This window comes from Drosophila mojavensis, unplaced genomic scaffold (genome assembly GCF_018153725.1).
Source record: "Drosophila mojavensis isolate 15081-1352.22 unplaced genomic scaffold, ASM1815372v1 contig_231, whole genome shotgun sequence".
Lineage (NCBI taxonomy): Eukaryota > Metazoa > Arthropoda > Insecta > Diptera > Drosophilidae > Drosophila > Drosophila mojavensis.
The window spans coordinates 4,780,685-4,804,959 of NW_025318772.1; the positions used below are offsets into that span (position 1 = coordinate 4,780,685).

At 42.7% G+C, this 24,275-nt stretch overlaps 1 protein-coding gene across 1 annotated transcript; it reads right to left on the reverse strand.

The window, feature by feature from the left end:
* Positions 1-7,583: 7,583 nt before the first annotated feature.
* Positions 7,584-15,091, reverse strand: LOC6574964. The gene is made up of 10 exons (XM_002000955.4): positions 15,040-15,091; positions 14,749-14,975; positions 14,531-14,684; positions 13,576-13,943; positions 12,140-12,272; positions 11,548-11,728; positions 11,264-11,491; positions 10,834-11,206; positions 10,647-10,778; positions 7,584-10,593 (listed from the first exon to the last, which is right to left on the reverse strand). Exons 1-10 carry the CDS (start codon positions 15,089-15,091, stop codon positions 10,390-10,392), a joined length of 2,052 nt encoding a protein of 683 aa, XP_002000991.3. The 3' UTR covers positions 7,584-10,389.
* Positions 15,092-24,275: the final 9,184 nt, after the last annotated feature.

A 24,275-nucleotide genomic window follows, 5' to 3' on the forward strand; every position in this document is an offset into this window, starting at 1 on the left:
AATTAATTAGACACATTTATCGAGCCATATAAATTTAATTATTATTTATTTATAAATTTATAAAAATGTATTTGTTTAGTCTGTAAGCAATTTCAACAACAAAACATCATGAAGTAGAGAATCTACTATCCAAAATCCTCGCAGATCCTTATAAGCATTGTACAAGCTATTAGAATTGAGTAAAATATCCAACGAACTATCGCAAAATTTAATATCAGTCAATACTATCGCAACACAACTACAATAAGCATTGATAAAATAAGAATAAGAAAAAGGATCGCAAAGGACATACACAGCTACACTCCCAGCTCAAGCAACTCCTTTCAGGCTTACACAATATCAGAAATGTATTCAAGGATATCTGCTAGTCGAGCGTATACTCGGCATATATGTAGCGATATTGCAATTCGCCGCAATTCGAAACGGCCTGATGTCAAATGTAAATTGCTCAAAGAAATGATGGCAATATAACTAACAGTTCAGAACGCAAACCCAAAAAGGATTTGTTTGCCAGCAACGATGTTAATCCAATTTGTGATTTGCATAGAAGCCAAAACGAGAATAACTGTTGTTTTACAAGCACCAAACGCAAACATCTAACGGCGTACGGCTTACTGCCAGCTTTGAGCCAGCTGTGCAATTTCTTAGAGGTCAAGTGTCAGTTCTCGAGGACGCTCCGCATTCCAACTACTTATGCACAGAGCGCTGCCTCTGCTCGAGCACATTTTATGACAATCACAAGCTCTCGTGCCAGGCTCCATCATGATTATTTGCCATTGGCAACATGATGCTCTCGCTCGATAGCATATTTGTCAGTATTAAGCCGGCAATTGGCTCTGTCGTCGAGTGCCATCAATTGAAATTGCATCGTATCAAAAGTTATAAGTTTTCATTACGCGCTGACGTTCAATATGGCGCGCAACTAATACATCAGCCAACACACATACACGCACACACACACACACACACAGAGACGCACAAAAGTTTGTCAGCAAATGACATGCATTGACGACGGCGATGACTCTAAGGATCGCGCAAAAACGTATGCAACACTTGACGACGCAGCCAATGTCACAATTATCTAGAGCCAAGCGGGCTGCGAGGTGTGATATATACTATCTATCTATATATATATACTTTATATATATATTGCTACAGCTTAACGCTTGATGGCGCGGTGGCTGGTTGGCTGACACGGGAAATCACTAGAGCAAGTTTTTTAATGGAATCAAATCAAATTGTTCGGAAGCTGTAAAAAGCGATTGCACGGAAACATTTTGAGTTGTTGACAGGCGACAACCGCCAAGGTGCAAACACGCCCAACAAAAAACTTGCCAAAGTTTCGAAAACGACTATGACCGACAACAACAACGAAAGAGCGAAAAGTAGAGAGAGAGAGAGAGAGACGTGTAAAAGGGAAACAGCAGAAGAGGGAAACGCGTCATAAGTACATGCTCGAGTCCTGACAGCAGTCACACGACCCCAACGTCAATGGAGCGTCAAGAGTGCTTCCACTGTGCAGAGCTGCGTCTCCACTGCCACGCCCACTTTAAAGGCAGAGCCACTTTTTAGTGGCAGCTGTGATTGGGCCAGGTGAGCAAAAGTTGTGCGAACAGTCATCGCTTGGCTCGGATCGTTTATAGGGCCCATAAGTTGACGCTCGCCCGCTGCACTTTGCCAACTTGACTGCAAGGCCATAAAAATATACCATAAAGCCTGTCGCCCAAGCTGCTTCCGGGCCACTCAAAGAGCCGTTAATCAACTGAGGCAGCCTGCTGGCAAGCCAGCACTAGCTGGCGGTCCAGCTAATAATTCTTGTTGACACCCGAGTAAGTTATGCCCATTGAACTTGAGCAGCTGCAAATTAAGCCAATCAATTCATTAGCAGCTCCCGTCTCGCACCTCGCACCACGCACCACGCACCACACATTGCGTCCTTGCCGTTGTCCCGATGGCAACTTTGAGTGCCACTCGCGCTGCTGCGCATGAAAATTAAATTGTCGCCTACAATGGCAAACAAATTTTGCTCAAATGCAATCCAAATTGCAACAGACACTGTCACACGGAGCGAGCAAGAGAGCGAGTGAGAGAGAGGGTGGCGGGGGCAAGTGGTGCAGCACCCGCAGCGCATTACCTTTGTCTTAGTTCGTGGCTTGCAGATTAATTGCCAATGAGTGTGTACAAGTTCGAGTAGAAAAGTTTTTCAGAGTTTTCCCTGTTCAGTCGATTGTTCCGTTACAGCTTCCCGTTGCCCTTCCCCTTGCCCCTGCCCATACATTTCCACAGCCCTTGTCTCTGCTGGTCTCCTCAGCTCGGATTCGCTCCATGTGACATCCGAACGGGGACCACGTGCATTTTATCTCTGCTCCGAACTCAACACAATTCGAGGTTTTTGAGGTGAAACAAATTTCCGGTGACATAAACTTAATTAGCTTTTGTTCGGGCTTTTGTTTTATGGTTTTGCGGGCACAACTCAACTTAGTGTGCGTGAGTGTGTGTATGTGTGTGTGTGTGTGTGTGTGTGTGTGTGTGTGGGTGCAGGTGTGGGTTTGGGTGTGGGTATAAGGGTCGCTTAATAAATGGCTTGCAATGCTTAAGTGCGGCATTTAGTTTTGATTTAATTGAGCCACTTAACAGATGTATCTTTAAGATACAGCAGAGCTAGAGCTTTCATCAGGCGCCGTTTAATTAAAAAAGCAGCCAAGACCAACTTTCTTGCCGTCAGCTAAGTCAAGAATCGTGCCAAACAACTTATAAGTCTCATGACATGATATTTGCTGATAATATCAGATAACGCACGCAATACATAAATCCTTACCTCAAACAATAACAGCAAGAACAACAAGGGCCACAGCAACGAACGCAACCAGCATGAGCAAATATAATGAAATTGAAAACTGAGCTGAGGATAAACGTGGCTGAATAGCTAAAGAAAAACTCAAGTGAAACCCAAACAAAAGTTGTCTTACTTCTGCAAATGGAAAATTGCCCATGAGAATGCCAAAAAAAAAAAAAAAAAATGAATGAAATAAAGGAAATAAAATAAAGGAAAACTGCACACAAACTAAATGCTACAGATCTGCGATTCCCTCAAGACTCCAGCACAAAGTTTATAAGCAATTCTTAGTATATTAAATAAGAATGTTCGACAAGTTGTGTATGTGTGTGTGTGTGTGTGTAAAGGTGTAGTTATACACAGCCAACTGACTTGGTTCTAAAGAAATGTCATAGTTCAAAATGAATTATTAATTTGATATATATTTTCAGTTCAATTTATTTCTGATCATTTCCCATTTCAATTTCAATGTAATACACATTTTATGTGCATTTTAGATGTTTAATTAATGTATTGAACTTGTTCATATTAAATTGTTTTTATATTTATATATTAATGGTAAACTTTATTTGCATATGTATGATTTTTCCACATTTCTATTTACTTAACAAATATAAAATTTCTTTGCATCTCTTGCTTTTAAAACTGTGTTTAATAATATTTAATGTAAAGTTGATATGTGCATCCAACATATTTAAATTATATTTATTTAAATTTTTTATATTAAATTTTTGTATATTTGTATATTTACTTATATTATGTATGTATATACATGATGAGCTTTTTTGACTTCTTTATTTACTTAACAAATATAAAATTTCGTTTCTATCTTGTGATTTTCAAACTGTGTTTAATCGAAGCTAATCAATTTGGTAGCTTGTCTCTTTTAATAAGATATTAGCATTTGCATGCATGCACAGAGACCTCACACACATCAACATACATACCTAAACTCACACACACCCACACTCGCACACACGCATTTGCTGGCATGCGTGCTCATAAATACTTTATCAGCCCCCAAGTGCTAAGGAAGTCGAAAGGCTAAAAAGTTTTGTGCCCATGCCGCGTTGGAGGCATAGGCAAACTGACGATATAATGATCTTCCCTGGGGAGCAGCAGAGCCTCGGCAACTGACCCTCAACTACAGTCCATTGAAATTCCTGCGGCATTTCTCAGCATCACCTTAATCGCCTGACAAAGTTGCTTATGCTTGCCATTCCAAGTCGCCTGTCGGGCCGTCGGTCCGTCTGTCCGTCTGTCGGCCTGTCTGAGTGTCGGCTTGGCGTCTGTGCGAGCTCTGGTCCGGGCAATATTAACAGGAAATGAAATCAAAAGGTTGCCTTTTACTTGATTTTCCCCCAATTCCAAGTACTGCCACTGCCACTGGCTCGGCTGCTGCTCCTGTTACTCCTGCTGCTGCTACAGCTGCCACTCCTGCTGCCTCATTGTTCGTGCAACTTGTAGTTTAGCTTCATCATCTGCACTTGGTGGTCGGCAACTGGCTTAGCTCGGTTTGGTTTTGTGCCCACCTCCCCACCGTCAGTCCCGTCTGTCCCGACTGCCGGCTGCCGCTCACCGTATCTCCGTTTCCGTTCGTTTCATTCGTCATGACTATAATCCGGTAAGGAATTGGCTCCGTCGTTGTCGTCCTTGTTGTTGTTGTTGTTGTTGTTACGTTTGTTGTATAAGTAGCTCATCTGCGGCTGAGCGCGTTTTATTTGTTTCAAATTGAGTTATGCCTAATGAAAATCAAATAAGCCGCAATCCAGCCGGAACTGCCGTTCGGGACTGCCGCTTGCGCGTTTCCCCAGTCGCTCCTCGTCATGGAATGTGCCACTTTATATTAGCACATTTTCGGATTCTTTACGCCACGCCCATCTTGGGCAAATAATGTCACGTGTCTGCAAGTTTCGACTGCTAAGCTGCCAATCGAAATTGACATTGAAAATGAGCTGGAAATTAATTGAAATAGAAAACGCTGCACATCAAGTATACGGCGTGTGTGCCGCAACAACATTTCACACCACGTCAGCTAGTTCCCTCACAGCAATTTACATATTTCATGTGTACTTATTTCAGTTGCCTTTTGCGGCAAGTGGCAGCAGAGGTGCCAAAGCGAAACCCAATGAAAACACTGGAGCATTTTGATTATACATACATCAAATTGCTGCAGCATACGCAGCGAACGAGAGAGACAGAGAAAGAGAGGGCAAGAGGGAGAGAGAGATCTGTTTATGATTCAGCCACGTTAAGTGCAAGTGTGGAAAATTATTTAATGACTTTTCTGAATTTGAAACGGAATATGAGAGTGAGTTGCGGCAAGTATCATGATGATGAGGCCAAATATTTGCTTACGCAACTTTGAAACACCCAGAGTGCTTGGGAGTTAATAGTCAGATCCTTTGGCAACCGACAACTGGCAACTGCAAACTGGCAACTGGCAAGTGTCAAGTGGCAAATGGCCCGGTGAGCTGGTGCTGTGCGCCTTTTTCTACGGTTCTATTAATTATTTATGTGTCTGGCAAGTGGCGCGGCCCTCACGGCAACACACTTGGCCAGCGACGCCTAATGAAGCCACACTCCAGCGCGAGATGATGAGGTCCGCGCCACTGCTGCTGCACTGTTGCCTATTGGCAACGACCATGTCGTCGTCATCGTCGTCATCATCGTCGCCAGCTTCAGCATTAATTTGTTCAGGCGACACTCACTAGACAGCTGAGAGGCAGCTACAGGGCTCTAACTCCAGCTACAGCTACAGCTCCAGCTCCGACTACGACTACATCAACATCTACAGCAGCAGCACATAATTTGTAATTAATGACCAGTTAAAGAGCAACCTTTGGAGGCAGTGAGATTGAGATTGAGCCTTGGCACTGCGACTGCGATTTACAGCGACAAACGGGCGACAGCCAAACGCTGATTTATGGCCACAGACCGCAAAATTTATATGCCATCACAGAAGTGGCGATGCGAGTCGCCTTTCCTGCTGATTCGAAAGCATCTGCGGCGCCGGCTTGTCTTTACTTGCAATCCATATTCAATATGGGCCCAGTTGCTTTGAGCATATCCAATGCGCTGCGCGTTTTGCATAGTGGAACAGCCCCCCGAAATTAATCAGATGGAATCTGTAACTAAAGGAGAGAGTAGAGAATGCATATTTCGTTTCAATTTCTATTTCATGGATCAGTCATAAACCAATTCTTTCTTGACCAACGTATAATGAACATTATCCCGTTGCAAATAGATTTATAGAGTAGACACTGTTCGACATCATTTCAGTTTTCTTCATGTTTTTGCTTTTGTCAGAACATTTGAATGTGAAATGTCAGTCACATGCTGGCAGGGGCGGCAGACGGAGCTCTTTCTCCATAGATCAACTCTTTGCACTAGCACAAAGGCAAAGTAAAATGAAAGGCAGAGAGAACAGGAGCCACAGCCTTAGCTCTGTTTCATTTTGTAGCCGTACATCGAGCATCGGCCTCGGCAGAGGGCAACCAAAGCGCAATTTGTCTTCTGGCAGCAGATTCGATAGTCAATGCTGAGCCCATTTACATTCGCTTTATTGCCATTGGCATTTCTTTTTTTCATTCTCTTTTCTTTTAGCTCAAAGCTTCAAGACACAGTCGTATATACATCTATATAGGTTTTTGCATGTTGTGACTTTGTCTGCGGCGGCTGTCAGTCGTTGGGCTTAGATCGAACTGAAAGCCTACTGCCGACTGCAGTGCCGTTCAAATTGTAATTCCTCAATTATAAGAGTGTCTATGCAATGCCTATAAATATTTTTGTTGCCTGACGACAGTTTTATACCAGTTTCAGTTGCCTTTTGATTAATGGTCTCCATCGACTTGATGCACCGACAATCCTCCTACTCAAAAAAAGACAAAAATGGGAAAATAAAAATAGAAGGGATGGAGAGAGTAACCCCAGCAAGTGAAACAACATGAGAGATAACTGGCAACAGCTTTTACACTCTGTTTATTTTGCGCCCAACTTTTAGCTAAGTGCAAAACAATTTACCCAAATACGCGTGCACACATTGTGGTTCTACCCACACACACCCACACACGCACAACCAGGCACGCACACTTAATTGTTCCCCCGACTAATGCCGCTGCCAACACACAGGCCGTCCTTTGTCGTTGTTGTTGTTGTTTGTGGCATGCTTGTAAAATCAACCAAAGCTGCTAAAAACTTGGCTAGTTGCACACTCTGCAACGTTGCTTTATATACCCTGTAAATGCAAGATGCAGGCTGTGGAGAGTTGGCAATCCATCCAGTTGTTGAATCCACTTCCAATGGGAAATCCTGGTATAATGGTTTTGTTTTCATACCAGGCATTGTGGCCGGCTCTGAGGATTCGTTGATTTCATCTAAAATAAATTCAACTAATACATTAACTGCAGCAGCAATATCTCTACTATTCTGCTAACATTGTTAATGGTGTTACATGAAGCTATAACAGTCGTATAACAGTTGTCAAAGAATTAATGAAGAAATGCATGCGAGATACCGAAAGCGAATATGGTGAGGTGATATAGAACTTTGCGTATTCTTACATTAATTCATAAAGCTGAATTCAGTTAACTCGCAGCTGAATTAATAGCTTGACCAGTGCTACCTTATGGCATGCCACTAATGTTAACTGTAAGCTTACTGCGCTGCTTTCAGTCGGTCAGCGTGCCTCTGTCTCTGCGTTTATTATGCTAATGCAGAATCCTTCTCGCTCCTCCTCCCCCAAAAACCACCAGCCACCTGCAGCACTGTGTTTTTATGCTTTGTGTGTTGATTGGTAGCAACTGCATACTTGTTGTTTTTAACACCCACACACACACTCACACACTCTTATTTTACGTGTGAGGGGGAATGTGTGAACTGCCGTGGGAACAGTTGAAAACTATGTCAGAAGCTTTTGGCAAATGCAATGCATTTCTGTAATACCTTCTAAGCAGCATTACCCTAAGCCACAAGCTACTCTCTTTGTGCGCAATAAGTAGGTGCAACAGTTTTATATTGCCGTTAAGCCACTCAACCGTGCAACAGCTTATCATCATTAGAGAGACTATAATTAAAGTGCCGCATTTGCTCAGGCGAATGCATAAATAGTTTTTCCACGTTTACATTTATGCGCCTTTAAAATTTTGTATTATTTTTATTTAATAAATTCAGATTTTTAGTCTGGCTTTACGACAGTTCATTTGTTTGCGTTAAGTGTATGAAATGCATAAAACGTCTTGAATGATTTTGATGTTGTTTTTGTTATTCCCTGCTTAGCTTTTTTAAGTGCTTCGACTTGAGCAGCATCCGCGCAATGTTTAAGATGACGGCGCGTCGTCTCGTGTAGGTCGTTGCCTGAGAGCTTCAGCAGACTGTAAAATGAAATAATTATGAGCGATAAATTTGCAGGCGCGTTAAAGAAGAAAAATATGTCGCGACGAAGCCGGCATTGACGTTGATAATGAGCCTGGTCGCGACTAAAGGTTGTTGGAGGCAACCCACTGGCTGAGACAGCAGCCAGAGCAGCCAAAGCCAGCCAAAGCAGCCAAAGACAGCCAAAGCAGCCAAAGACAGCCAAAGGAACAACATCTAATTGGATCGATGTGAGAGGCATATAAAGCTGAGGCATTGCTCAGCTGCCCTAACGGCTTTCATGATAGTATCATTAAAAATGCATAAGATATTCCAATTGTCGGCCGCTCGAACTGCCTGAGCTAATTCAATTAAAGCCACAAGACCCGACCAATCGTGAGCGAAAGAGAGAGTGAGTGTGCGAGCAGCTCATATATTAAAGCCGCTGGCGTCTGGCTGCAGTTGCACGTGCCGCAGGGCAGCAAGTGAATTGCGGCAGTTGCCAAGAACGCCTTGCACAGATTTATTTCATTCGGCGGCATCCTTTATGTAATCTCAATTATCGCCTGTTGGCAACGTCATAAATCTGGGCCGGCGCCCGTTGCGCTGATTGCACGTGAAACATTCTTGGCCAGCGATTTAATTAACTGCAAACTGAACGGACCACGGCCCACGGACTACGCTGGCTCCTTCTTTCTTTGTTCCCCTATCTGGCAGTTACGCTCCTGCGAGCACACAATGCTGCACAAATCTCGCAGTTTGGTCACAAATTTCGTTGACACTTCAGCGGGCACTTTGACTGTCGGTCCGTGTCGAGCCATACCGTGCCGTGCCGTCCCCTGCTCCGCCTGGCCGTGGCCAAAAGAAACAGCATATTGTTTGCAGTCAGTAAACGGCAGATGGAGCAAAACAGCAAAAGCTGTCCAAACTGTCAAATGCTACACTCAAAAGTCGTACAAAAAATATAAAAGCCAAGTTGTGCAACACAGTCGCCGCAGATGCAAAAACCTGGCCGTGCCACAAAACAGCAAGCAACATCAAGAGCGCCAGCAATAGCAACAAACAGCAAACAAGTAAATGCTAACAAACGGAAACAAACAGCTGCATTAGCAGACGCAAATCAGCAACAGCAGCAACAGCAACATCAGCAACAACAACAACGATTGCAAAGTTAAGCGCAGTTGAGTTACTCACTTAAAAATTCCAAACACAAAACGGAAATATGCAAAAGCTGGGGTCACAAACGGAAATGACCCAGCCGCCATGCTCAGGTTCATGTTGGTCCAGGAATACCCTGTAAGGCAGTCACTGACCACAAACATATAGCTCGATATATTTAGCAGCAATTGAATCTACTTACAGCTAATCGCTACAGGGTATGTGTGAGTCGAGACTCTGCTAGCCACTGGCTTGGCCTGGCTCAAACGGAACGCTAACGAGCGAGGCAAGGATGCAAAATGATGAGACGCTGACATCCTTTAGCCGTCGACTTATGAAAATTACTTTGATTGCAAAGGAGGCAGCAGGCAGCAGGCCGCAGCTGCCATATGGCAGGTGGCAGGTGGCAAGTTGCAGGTGGCACCTGCAGCCTATCTAGCTGGCAGGCGAGTGCGATCAAAACCGCTACAAATTAGTGATAATGAATAATTTCCCCAACGGTAATTAAGTGCATCATTAAAACGTGCTTAATTACCAGGAGCAATTGCTACACTGCAATTGGTCCAAGTTGATGTCATGCCAACACACGACACGACCAGACATGTGTGTTTGTCTGTGTGTGTGTGTGTGTGTGTGTAGCTCTAAACGGCTTTCCAATTACCAGGCACTGGCAAAAGTCATTTTCAGTTTGCATATCCGCAAACGTGCGGAACTGAAACAGCATAAGCAACCCGATTACGCCTGCCTGTGGATTTGTGAGCAGACCGAATCCGCTGTCCCGGCTGGACCGAAACTCCTGCCTGCCAACGGGTAGTCCTTCGAGCGGTGAGGAGGACCGAATTGGTACCACAGTCTGGCTAACACATTTTTGCTTGTTAGTGCGAAGGTGTGTGCAGGTGTGTCTGTGTGTGTGTGTGTGCGTACAGGTGTTTGATATGTGTACGACACGTGTGAGCCGCTGGGCAAACAATCAGTGACCAGTTTAGACTACAGCTCCAAATCCAGTTCCAACTCCAGTTCCATCTCCAACTGCAGACCACAAATTAGTTGCGCCTGTGCAGCAGCCGTTGATGCAGCAGCTCCAGCATCAGAGCACAGCCGGCAATGGCGTGGCCAAAGGCCAGCACGAACAGGGCAGCGGATATGTCGTCTACTTCCAGGGCTTTGGGCGCTTTCTTGGGCACATAGCCAATGGCCTGATTGAACAGCACCTGGCCCGTTTTTTTATCCAAATACTTGTCAACATTCTGCAGAAGCAAATAGTTAAGCACTGGCAGAGGGAATGCATTTTGAGAGATACCTCCAGCTCCCAGTGCACGTAGAGACCCGACTCCTGGCAGGCGCGAATGTGACGGTTTAGCAGTGGCATCAGCGACCAGCCCCTGATGGAGACAGCGCGCGTCCAGTCAAAGTAGAGATCGTCGTGCATGACCTTCAAAGAGAATCGATTGATCAATAGCCCCGCCTCCAATCCAAATCTCGCCTACAATGCGATTCTCCACAGCCTCGCGCGTCACGTAGTTGCCAAAGTTGAATGCCCCGGATGCCAGACGCTCGATGCCCAGTCCATAGTTGGGCTTGAAGCTGGCATTGTACATGAAGGTGTAGTCGCGCACCTGGAAGTTATCCGCGAGTATCTGATCCGTTAGGAGGTCCGACTGCTCCACTGTGTGCACCCAGATGATGGACGGCGCAGCCCATTTCCACTGCGCCTGCGCCCACTTCTCAATGCTGTCCACTGGATCGGCATACAGCGGCACCGTCAGCAGCGACTTCAACTGCCCGCTGTAAATGTTCTCCAGCGTAATCGTTGCGCACAGCAGTGTGGCTAGGAAAAAGCGGGTGGCAAAGCGGTCAAAGCTGAAATCAATTTGACTCCTGTCAACTGATGCAAGGGATTGGCTAATGGAAACTCACGTCAGGGGCGCGGATGGCTGCTGTATGAAGAGCGCAAATATATCCAGCAGAGACTTTTCCACATTTTCGCCATGCACGAACGAAGCCTTTCCCTTACGCCTCTTCATAATGTAGTTGGAGTATCGGAGAACATACAGAACCAGGCTGCACACGCCAATCGTGGATATCAGCAGGAACCAGGTGCCGCCATTAAAGGGCAGAATGTCGGTGCACCAGGGCTGCAAGGGTCTACAGAAGGAGCATAGGTAAGGGAGTGTAAGCAAGGCAAGCTGTCCACAGCTTACACTGAAGCTGGTCCAAGGATGGTCACTGCCGATCGAGCTATGGCATGTGAGGTCTCCGTAATGCCATCGTACCAATTGTAGATGCAGCCTATGGCCAGTTCTACGCGCTGCTTATAGAGGTCGCCCAGCATGCCATCGGCACTCTCGTTGTCATAGATGCTGCCCCAGTTGTCGGCGCCATCTGAGAGTAGAGAAGGGATTAAAAAAGTCTTAAGCCAAAATAAAGTCAACCTTAAGCTGAGAGGATTTATCAAAGATGATTTAGATGGACTTGTATGGAAGCTTTAAATCAAGCTGAGCTTTAAAAGAAGATCAAAATATAGAACTGGGACACCTGAATAGTCTGCCTCAGTTTCTGGCTATTCCAAACCATACGCATTTTCAAAAAGGCTAGATCTAGCCGGAAATAAGCTAAATGATTGCAGCCTCATGAGTGCGTACGCGATTCTAAACGGAAAATAAACTAAGAAATTTTGAAATCGATCTCAGATCTCGTCGAGCAGTCTCGTCTAGAGTTTGCTCACCTCTTCTTAAGTTGGTTTAAATTTTATATTATTCATATTCCACAATAAATAAATTTCTATACTCTTACAGGCTTCGATGCGCAGATGACAGTTGTGCACCTCACAGAAGGAGCGCATTATGTTCGCCTCGGAGCCGTCGTAGGCAATTGTCCGATTGGCTCTGTGCGGGTTAATTGGATCCTCATTGCCGACACCAGCTGCCTGTGAAGTTGCGGGAGTTTATTAAGTTTTGGGCAGCAGCGCCTAATTGGCGCCCATTGTTGGGCATTCAAGTGTCTGTTCTAATTTACTAAATGGCCTCGTAATGGCCAGGCACAGCATATGCCACGCCCACACACACGGACACAGACACAGACACACGCACATGGACATGGACAACGACAACGACATCGACATCGACACTCGGCACCAATTAAATGGAAACACGTAATTTAAATCAATGTTGTGCTAAAGCTGGCCATAAACAAAACCACATGCACATGCTTGCGGCCATGTGTGAGTGCGAGTGTGTGTGTTGTTGTTGGAGTTGCTATTACTGTTGTTATTTTTCGGCATGGGTGTGTTTACAAATGTGCAAATGTCCTTAAGGCAAACAATTGAGTGCGAACAAAACTTCCACCAAGTGACAACAAAGAATATTTTTTTGTTGAGCAACTAACTGTTTTGTTTGCCTTTGTCCGTTTCGGCATTGGAGTGGGCCGTGCACAGTGGTTAGCAAGTGATGGAAAATGAAATGCAGACATGCAATTTTATGTGATTAATATAACAAATATGTAAGTCCTTGATAGTGATAAAAAGAGAGAAAATAAATTGGCTGAAATTCAAAGTTTTTTATTACTTATTAATGAAAAGAAATTTAATTCTGATATCTAATTAATAAAGGTCAAGTAAAAATCAATGCACAAATTTAAAATATTTAATTTGACAATGCAACTGAATTGCTCTTTAATTTGTTAATTACTCTTCCTTTCTTGCACCACTGTGCAATGACCCCCCACGCGACAATTCATAACAACTACTGACAAAAGTCGACACACCCACTATAAAAATAAACAGAACAACAACAACAACAACATGAGCAAGCGTATGCTTAAAGTTTTAGTTACCGAAATCCCTGTCCACAGCAAGAAATAACTTTCCATCAGCCCAGCAAGCAAGCAAACCACACACAGGCAGAGCACCCGCTCAGATGTAGAGGACGGTTGTGCGGGGGGGGGTGGGGCAAGCAGCCACTAGGCATTTATTCATGACCATTTCGTACAGTGGCCTAATGCGACAAGGACACAACATTGTGGCGAGGACGACCAATTGGCTTTGCTTAATGCCTGCGTGCAAATCTCAACGACATTTGTGCTTGTGCTCCAGCTATGAGGAGCAGTAGGACTGGGGCTGTCACATTGTGGGCGTGCCGACAACAACAGCAACAGCAAACAGACAAACAAACAACAACCAGAGGAGAGAGCAGACACAACGATAAATATAAACTTAACCGGCAATTACTTACCACATAATTAGTAACTGTGTATGGCACATAAGTAATGGAGCCGAGGCGTAGCGCGCGCCGCTGCAGATTGAGCAGTTTGTTGGGATAAAGTTCGGCTCGGTTGGCAAAAGTTTCGTTCGGCAAGAATGCGTCCAAGAATATAGCATCCAAATTTCCACTGCCACCGACAAACTTCTGTGTCCACAGCTCCAAATTGATGTCGCGGTATGGGTGTGGCAAGCTAACTGCGGCCTCTCCAGCTCCAGCTCCAGCTCCAGCTCCAGCTCTAGCTCTAGCTCTAGCTCCAGAAACAAATCCACCTACGTCTGCCTCGCCGCATCCTTTATTTGCTTGCTCTGCGGGCCGCACCATCAGATGGTGCGGGTAGACTAAAGCGCATTGCAAACATGGGAATATTGAAGAACAAGCCAAAAGGACAACAACCAAATTAACTTCCAGCCAATGCCAACAACGAAAAAAAGTTTACAATTGAAGAAGGCGCCGTCAAGCGTGGAAATTATTGGCCAGTGCCAAAGTTGAAAGTTTGATCAACTGATGCGCCCCGTGGCTGTTTTTGCCACATTTACGAGTGTGTGTGTGTGTGTGTACGAGTATGAGTCAAAGTTTTGAGTTGGACTTGTTCCGTCAGTGCCCCAGGGAATCTCCGTCAAGTCTGCATTTTATTGCCAGCTAAGTAAAAAGACAGCACAGCACAGCAATTGCTGCCAAATTTTAAACGTTCTGTTCGCTGACTAAGCAAAGGATTAAGCTAACTACATTAAATATGTAGTCACGGTTCATTTTCACATGCTTGAAAAGAGTAAGTAATAGGGAGAGGAATATTGAAAAGAAACTGTTATTTCATATGTAGATTGGGGAGGCCTAAAGCAAAGCAACTTGGACTTGGTTAACAAAACTCCTTTGCTTCAATCTTCATTCTTCATTTTTTTTTGTTTTGTAGCAACTTCATACATACACTGCAAAATTTCCATGCTCAAGAGATCCCGTGGTTCTTCCAGTTCGCAGAGAAACAGATAGAGCTTGTCCTTGAGCCTGACATTGGCATTGCGTGTGGCAAAGTAACGCGCGTGCAGGAAATGCCTTGTGTCCGGCAGCAGAGTGATGAAGCCCTGTCAAAAGCAGGCAGCTAAATTTTTCTTTGTGACGTTACAATTAAGGGAGAGTTGGATGCACCTCGGTCACGCTAGCATTGACAGCGCGCAGCACTTGCCATTCTAGGGCATCCGGCTGAGACTCGTCATGGGGCAGCTGGGCCACGTCGATCCACTGCAGCAGCCGGGGCTGGCTGAGATTCCGGAGAGAGAGCTGCAAGGCCGTTAGGTAAGCCTCCTGCAGCTCTGTTGCATGCGTGCTGTTGTGCACGATGAGGAGCGAGGAGAGAGGCGCAAAGTACTGGCTAACTGTGTGTGGCAGGCGCAAAGCTGCAGAAAGCTAAACAGAAAACAAAATGTTTTTGAAACTTACCAATAATCTGGATTAGCTTGGTCAGGTGAGCCAACTGCTGCGTTAGCAACATCTTGAGGCACTTTCGTCGAGCTCTGCAGCCATGCGGCCCTCTATATATACTCACAGGGTGCATCTCTGCAAATGGCCGACCTACAATTGGCTGGCAAATTGAATTTAATGACACTCGAAGCCAAAGTGCCGTCCGTTTACCTGCAGCCTTGTTTGCATTGGCATTAGCTTAATTAAAGATACACAGCTCAGCGCAGCTCATATCAATGCTGTTTAGTTAGGCCTTCAAGCCAACAAACAATGCAAATAAACAGGCAAGGGTTCTGGCTCAGGTTGCCCTCAAATTAACCGGAAGTGCGTGCACTCAATGGCCAACATTGTTGGCCATATAAGTTGTTTACATATTAAATATGAGCCGGCTTGTAATAATACATCCAATATGGCATAGATACTCGAATTTGTATAAGTCGGCGTTCGGCTTATGCTTGAATTACCTTAGCATATTCAATTAGACCGGTGCCCACTGATCCGGTTACAAAGATAGCGAGATAAATAACCATTCACTGAATTACGGGCAAACTTTCTTGGTAAGCAGAGCAAATATATATATTGTATCCATAAAGAGAGATAAAAGCTTGGGGCAGCGAGGCAGAGAGGGGGAATGATTACTTTAAGCGAAAGTTAGATAAAAGTTTGAAATAGGAAATTCAATCTACAAAATGAAACGAAAGATAAAGAGAAAGAGAGATAACAAGAGACTGATAGAATCAAATGCCTAAACTAAACAGTGGAAAAGAGAGAGACAGAGAGAGTTTTGCCTAAGCTAAATAGCTAGAAAGATAGAAAGAGGGGGACAGAGAGGGACAGAGAGAGTGAGAAAAAGAGTGAGGAAAAGTTAGAGTGATAAACAGAGAGAGAGAGAGAGAGAGAGAGAGATAGAGAGACCGTTTCCTAAGCTAAGTATAGAGAGATATAAAAAGGGAGAAAGAGAAAGAGGGAGGCACAGATATAGGGAAGAGAGATATACAAAAAGATCGAGAGAGTGTTGCCTAAGCTAAGTAGAGAAAAAGAGAGAGATGCCAAAACTAAATCGTGATTGAGAAAAAAAAAAGCGAAAGAAAGTAAGAACTATTATCGTACCATTATTATCTTCTCAATTATAATAAATTTAAAAAGCTTGTCAAAGTAGCAGGGACATGTTAAAGTTAATCATAAAACTTAATTTAAGCTCTTTGATAAATGTACCAAATTTTTTATCATTATTCTTATATCGATCAGTTCACCTGCAAATTTGTACTGCACTTGGAGCTTTAATTTAAAGGTTGCAATTTCAGCTTGCTTCTTCGTTGCCTTTAATATTGCATGAGCCAGCAAGGCAGTTCCATATATTCTGGAAACTGCAACAGACTTTCCTGATAGCTGACATTTCAATATTCGTGCAATGCCAATTAAGCTAAGCAAACAAACAACGCAGGGACAAGCAATGGCAGCAACATCCGACCTCCTGTCGAGAGGGAAGCTTACATGGCCCCACATAATGCGAGCAGTTAACACATTGACTTTCATTAAGAATGTGGATAACCAAGCGATATGGAGTTTTAGATCTGGAACTGAGCCCAGACAAAGTACCAATTGAAACAATTCAATTGCTCGGTAAACGTGTGTCTGTATATGTGTGTATGTGTGTGTGTGTATGTGTGTGTGTAGACTACTATCTGTGCGTGTGGTCATTCGCCTTGCCGAGACAGATTAAGGGATTTACACAGACAAAAAAAATACACAAGGATGAAGAAAAAAAGCTAGAAAACCCAGAATCGAAGCGGAGCTTATAAGAGGCCGTTAGTCGCTAGAACAGTCCCATTGAACATTTAGAAGCAGAGCAGACGAACATTTAACTAGCTAGGAGGATTTACTCGCATTTGGATGTAGCCACTCCCAATCCACTCCACAGTACCATGGCAATTAAACGGTATAAGTGTGCTACATGGACAACAATTGAGGGGAGACGGGGCCAAAGACTGGTGAATGGCGTGCGGCTGGCCAAAAATGTTGCGGCCAACAGTCAGATGAGGCCGAAAATAGCTTGGGAAAGTTAAGCATGTAGCGAGGCATGCCACTGCTGTCTAAATTAGTAAGCGAACATTCAACTGTTTGCCTGTATATCGACGTGCAAATATGTATGTGTGGGTATGGCAGGTGCGTGTTAGGCGTGTGCCGCCTTTTGAATTTACACGCCTCGCACAGGCAAATATCTAGCAGCATTCGCACTCGCTCGCATCCACACTCGGGCCCACCGCGCCGCCAAATGGCCGCAGGCTGACCAACAAAGCGACCACAGACTGAACTCTGGCTTTTGTTTCGTGGACGGCTGCAGCTGCAGCAAATAGCCCAAAAACACAGCCAACACTAACTGGCAGCAGTTGACAGTCGCTTCGCCTGCCACGCGCTGAGCTCGAGCGCATTTTTTCCAAGTCTTTGGCTTAAGCTTGTGCTGCTGCTGCTTCTGCTTTCCGTTATTGTATGCTGCCAGCCAATGGCCAATTTGATACACATAAAACCCACTCGCTGGCTAATGAAAATTGTTGTTGGCCAGTGCAAGTCGTTGCGGTGTTTGCTTGAACAAAATTGAACAAGACTTTAATTGCGCTGTGAACTAAAAAATAATTTGTTTCTGCTGAATTTATGTTAGCTTAAGTAATTTGTCTAAGCCATTCAGCTGAGCTAGTGAGCTATGAAATTCGCAGAAATTAAATGAAAGAGATTATCGATCGGGTTGAATGTGAAAAGACTGAAGCGTATGACTACTAATACCAAATGCTACAGAAAAGGCCATCAAACGAGATGGCCGATAAAATACTATCAAAAGGACTGCATAACATATTATTTCATCTTCCACTTTGCATTTATGTTAGCATATATGTGTATGTGTGTATTCCTTATTAATGCTAATAACTAACACATCAGTGCACAATTACTCAAAACAATTGCACTCCATCACGCTCGACGGCCGCTTTATACAATGTGACAGATATGAGATGATACGCAGACCCACAACAAAGCAATGCATAGAAATGGGACAGTATTTACATTTTAATTAGCTGGCACATCAAATTTTGCACACACACACTCACACATATAGTGCCAATGGCATGTAGTGCGATTTGTCCTTGAAAGGACACCCGAAGCCCGCCCGCTGCTCGATGTGTGTGTGTGTGTGTGTGTGTGAAACAAAATAAATTGCAAGGCCGAAGCATTTTGCTATAATATTTCCCGCACAATTATGCAGATTGGCTGTGCAGATACTAAAAGGGACGCTGCATATGAAACAATTTCTGTAGCAGCGGGTCGTATACGTAATATGCGCAAATATTTGCCAGCGGAAGCCGAACGTCATATTTGCCTGACTGCCTGACTGCCCGACTGCAGCTGGGTGTATTTGCTCACTTCACCTTTCCTTTTTTCGTGAGTTGCAAATTGCATTTTTGCCATGATTTGTAAATAGACTTAAGTATTACGAGTATTTGTGTTGATGTTTGTATTTACAGTTTGTTTCTCTCTCTCTCTCTATTTTTGTTTTTTTTTTTTTTTTTTTTTTTTTTTTTTTTTTCGTTGGCTTCGTAGTTACTCGCATTTTGCGGTACGAACGCAAACACTTCAAATCGTAAATATGTACACACACACAGAGACAGAGTGGGAGAGAAATAAAACTGAAATAGAAACACATTTCATTTCCGTAAGTTTTGGTAACAGAATATGCCACACACACACGCACACACACACACACATGTGTGGGTTATAAGTAGCACATTGGTTTAAGTGCAATGGAAAATGTTGGCCAAAGGATATGAACTCGCCCTAGTAGTACGTGCTTTTGCTCATGCTTTTACCATGCTCACCACTGCAGTGTGCAACCACTGTGCGCAGACTTCAAACACACTCTAAAAATAGCTGCAACAAGAAGTGGCAGCCAGCCAAACAACAAGCAGCAATGTGAAAGAAAATTTTTGGCGATAAACCAACAAAATCGATTGAAAATTTTGTTTTTAACGAAATTGCAGCTTAAAGCATCAATGCTAAGGAGCCAAGGAGACACACACAAGCAGCAGCCCCTTCAGCAGACTGACGTTTATGAAGCCGAGCATAATTTCGACGATTATAACGCTGTCTCAGCTGGACACGAGCGCTACGCGTTGAGGCATTTTGGATTTAGTTGATAATCACCATCCCGATCAAGTGTGCAAGCCAGGTGAAGTTGCGAGTAGTTGATTCGGCATCGGCAAGCAGTTTAAATGCTAACAATGCCACGGACGTTGGGGAGAGCGGTCAAGTGCTTTGCACCGGAAACGAAGTGTAATGAAAGCGTGTAAAGTGCAAATCGAAAATGCAATACAAAATACTCGTGCAAGCCTGCCAGGCATTTGTAATGCTGTTTCCTCTTACACACACACACTCTCTCTCTCTCTCTCTCTCTCTCTCTCTCTCTCTCTCTCTCTCTGTCTCTCTCTCTCCCGCTCTGCATCGTAGTCTTGATACTTTTCTGTAAATTACCAATGTCGACACGGCGATAAGGCGAGCCAAAGGAGGCGATGCGAGACGCTCACATCCTGCAGGTAACTATGCAGCACCGAGCCGAATTGCTGCCGTCCAAACGGTGCGAGGCAGTTGAACGTGGCCAAAACGAAGGAAATGTTTCGTAATGGCAGACATTGCTGCTCCAAATGGTTTTCTGTTTGCTAAATTATATCTTTAATTAAATGCTTTTAATTTTAATGTTGTCAAGCATTAAAAATCACTGAAACGTGCCGCAAAAAACAAAAACAAAAAAACTAAAAAAATATGCTGCAAAATATTTGATATTGCGAATCCACTTTAATTTAAATCGAAATCAATATTTTATTAATTTAGCTGCGTTGTTCACTTTTCACTTTTTAGCTGCTCAAAGCACTTTTTCAACTAAGCGCCTATGTATGCAGGTATTATCTGTCTGAACCACATTGTCATATATTATTAACGGTCGCATTGCAATCGCAAAACCACCAACAAATTAAATATTTATAATTATTTTTGTAAATCGGTTTTTCTAGCTGCATTCAGATGATTAATATTACATATATATAAATAAACCACATTTTTTTATTTTTATCTTAAATGCAATTTTCTATGAAACTCGAATGATAATTTAATTCACTTTGCACTCGTGTACTCTCCATTTATTTTATTCATTTTTTTTTATCAGAAAATCAAGATTATCAGTTTCTAAAAAAAATCCAAATCCTTCTACATATAGAAGTAGAATTAAAGTGTGTTTGCGTTAAAAGCCAATTCCAAAAAAGTTGAGTGAAAATGCGGCTCTAACTAAATATTTTAAATTTGAAATATGCGATAATGGGCGTGGATGTTCTGTTATTAAAATATTTTGAGCAAACAAATTAAAATTCTGCCATTTCAACCTTAAAATCAATGCAAACAAATTGATACATACATATACTATGTGTGTATTTATATATATTGCCATAAATTTGAATATTTAGAGTAGTTCAAAGAAGCAAAACAAAATTGAAATTGTGTATTAGAATATATGCAACGCTGAATGCAACTAAATTGAGTCGAAAATCGAAATTAAAAACTATTGAATGGCATTTCTAAAGCTCGTCCCGCCTGTGTCGTCTGTCTATTCTATTTGACTTATTTTTAATTTAGCCATTTTTATACCCTGAACCCATTTTCAATGGGAAATCAGGGTATAATGGTTTTGTTGAAATGTATGTAACAGGCAGAAGGAGGCGTGGCAGACCCCACAAAGTATATATATTCCTGATCAGGGCGACGAGCTGAGTTGATTTGGCCCTGTCCGTCTGTCTGTCCGTCTGTCCGTCTGTCCGTCCGTCCGTCTGTCCGTCTGTCCGTATGTATGAAGATATAAGAGCTAGAGACTTCAAATTTTTTTTTAAATGTTCGTAATTACAGCGCGCATATCAAGTTTATCATTAAAAATCGATACCTCATCCCGATCTTTTTTTATCGATAAAAAACCTTATCGAAAACCAATTATAAAATTATATCTTCTACACCTTTATTGCTAGAGTCTCCAAATTTTTAATGTATGGCTATATGCAATTTATACAATTTCGGTTTTTGTTAAAATTTACCCCCCACCTCTAAATTCACCCCCTCACCATCACTTTTGTAAAAAGCGTATTTCAAATACTAGAGACTTGTGCATTGGCAATTACATGCATATTCATGTTATAATCATAAGCTGAAAGTTTCATGAAGATCGTACGTCCATAAAAAAAAGTTATTAAACAATTAAGTTCTCATAGTAAGCGCACACTGCAGCCCATGCGTGTTTATGCGTGCGTGCTTGTGTGTGTGTATGTGTGTGTGTGTGTATGCGTGTGTGTATGCGTGTGTGTGTATGTATGTTTGTGTGTGCGTACGTGCGTGTGTGTGTGTGCGTGTTTCTTGTGTAAGCTGAAAGTCGCGAAAAATTATTGAAATATCTATTGCTCCAAGGGTTCAGGGGATCTCGTAGTCGAGCAGTCTCGACTAGAGCTTTCTTACTTGTTTTTTTTTTTTTTTGTTGCAGCTCATTGTTGAATATAGAGCGCAAATCCTTTTGTTTCGCCCGTGCACGCTCTACAACAATTAAATGCAACCAATTGCATTGCAGGCTGCGCTCCGACCTCACGGCGTGAGATCAAACAAAACTCTGCACATGGGCGGCACGGCTCTTGTTTGGGATCAGAGCTGGGTGACACACAAAACGGGCGTTCATTTATTCATATCCGATTGGCTTTGCCAATCAATGGACTAGTGCGTCCCATGCAGTTCGTTTCCATCGCTGTCAGAGATTTTCCGCAGCAAATCAATGCACATGCGGTTGCTGTGGATGCCTACGACTATGCGTGTGTGGGTGTGTGTGTGTGTGGGTGGGCGTGTGTGTGGCTGTGCCAAACGTGATTGAAACGAACAAAATCAATGCGAATTATTTGGTTTTCCAATTCGTTACACTTCACTACTGCGTTCAGTTAATTAATGGTCACATTTTTTTTTTTTTTTTATTGCGCCTCCATGGGATATCATCGAATTTTTGTTTGTTTTTTTTTTTTTCTGTTTTCCGTTCTTTGGTTTTGGCTGGCCATCTAAACCCGGGCTATCTGTCTGATCTTTTAATTGTTTTATATGAAAAACTCAATTCAAATAACAATAGTTCATCAAGTAGCCGCAAGCAGAATTTATTTTAGGCCACCGCAGTGGCCGCACGGGTTCGTTGTAGCCAACAAAACCGCCAATTTGCCAGTGTGGCTGCAGCCATAACTACGCCCACAAATAAGGCCACTGACACACACACACACACATGGGCAGAGATATACCAATGATTATCAATATCAAAATATATCGCTTGATTCAATTGCTAGCTGAACACACACCACACCCATACACACACACATATACAACATATACATATATGTGTATGTATTGCAGGACATTTTAAGGTGCTTGTAAAACACGAGGCATGAAAATAACCCAAGCATATCGCTCTTTAATTCCTCTATATAATATAAAGCAGCTGCGAATCCCTCCGCTTGCCACATTTCTGCAGCCCTGAGAATCACACTTGGAGCGACGTAAATAAAAATTTATGACCACAAAAGTATGCTACAAAATATGCGCATAAAATGATTATGACGATTATGTTGTAGCTGCTGCTTGTGTTGATATTACACCAAATATCAGGCAACAACACACATGCAATGCTAAACGGTCACACACACGCACCCACACACACACACACACACACACACACATACATATATGTATTTATTGACACAAATTGCTTTTCAGAGCTCAGCTCTCATGCCATTTGCCTGTCTGCTTGGATCTGTGTGCGTGTGTGTGAGTGTGTGTTGGAGCTCCTTCTTCTTCTCCTTTTTCTTGCTCTCTCTTTTTATTAAAGCAATAATAAAATATTCATAAAGATTTCGTTTACGCTGCAATGACAACATTTTACCGCCCATTTTACAATAATGCAAATAAATACGTTAGACCCACCCGCATCGAATAGATATATAAATACATACATATATCTATTTAATCATACTATTTGGACCACCCACGGCACCACCCGACCACAGCAATTCGACAGTTTATTAGCGCATCGCATGCATGAGCTATGTGGGTAACTGAGCATTTTAAAATGCTTCAGCGCGTGTCTGTGTGTAACTGCGATATGTTCATTTAAATGGCGGCCACAACAAGCTGTGGCCCGCAATCATGTCAAGAATTCAATATCAAAATACGCGCACAGCTGTCGCTGATGACATCGAGTAACGCACGGGTACCAACAGCCCCCGCCACCCATCACCCGGCACCCGACACCCGGTTTTGGGCCCCAAAGCCCAAAAACGCCCCTCTTTGAGGTCCTATTGATGAACTGGCTTTCAGCCAAAGGCGGCGCTGGGCGAGGGGCGTAAGAAACTTCTCGCGTTTTGATTGCAAATATGACGCACGAAACATACTCAAGCATACCAGTTGAAGTATAACGCACAGTGCATTGTAAATAGCTTATTACTGTTTAATATAATGGATATAAATTTATATATTATATTTATTTATTTACATATACATGTATGCATATTCTATATATGTTTTAGTTATTATAACATTCTATCCACTTATATTATAATTTTTTATTTTTGTAAGATATTTTTAATATCCTGCAGAAGTTGACGTAGAGCTGCCATCAGTATAGTATTATTGCATTGTGTTGTAAATATTTGAAAGTCTGTATTATTGCGACAGATAACGTAAAAAAAAATATAAAAAAAAAATTTAAAAAAAAAATTCTTTTAATATACATAATAATTAAATTAATCGCACCCCTAGTTTAATTTTATATTTTTTTGAAGAGTTTTTTGTATTAATTATTGCTCCAATTCCAATTTAAATAATTTATTGTACTACGATTTCCCTAAACATATTGTACACTATATTTTATATATGAGCTCTTTGTTTCTATGACAATTAAAAATTCATAAGCAATAGAAATACTAAGTAATTTAATAGTAATAGTAATCTTCGTAGGTCCCTTAAGAAGGCGAAACATTTTCCTTGCTTTACCCTTTCGTTAAACCTCTACAGTTAAAGCGCAGTGTGTGTGTGTATGTGTGTGTGGAATGCATTTAATAGTGTTTTCAACCGAATCAACTGGCGCACACACTTCAATGCACACACCCACACAC

What these genes read in the sequence shown, in the direction of transcription:
- LOC6574964 (XM_002000955.4), bottom strand. Translation starts at nt 15,091, where the DNA reads ATGTTGCTAACGCAGCAGTTGGCTCACCTGACCAAGCTAATCCAGATT. An exon ending in ATCCTTGGACCAGCTTCAGT is followed by an intron (nt 11,492 to 11,547) that starts GTAAGCTGTGGA and finishes CTCCTTCTGTAG; the next exon opens with ACCCTTGCAGCCCTGGTGCA. An exon ending in ACGTGCACTGGGAGCTGGAG is followed by an intron (nt 10,594 to 10,646) that starts GTATCTCTCAAA and finishes TTGCTTCTGCAG; the next exon opens with AATGTTGACAAGTATTTGGA.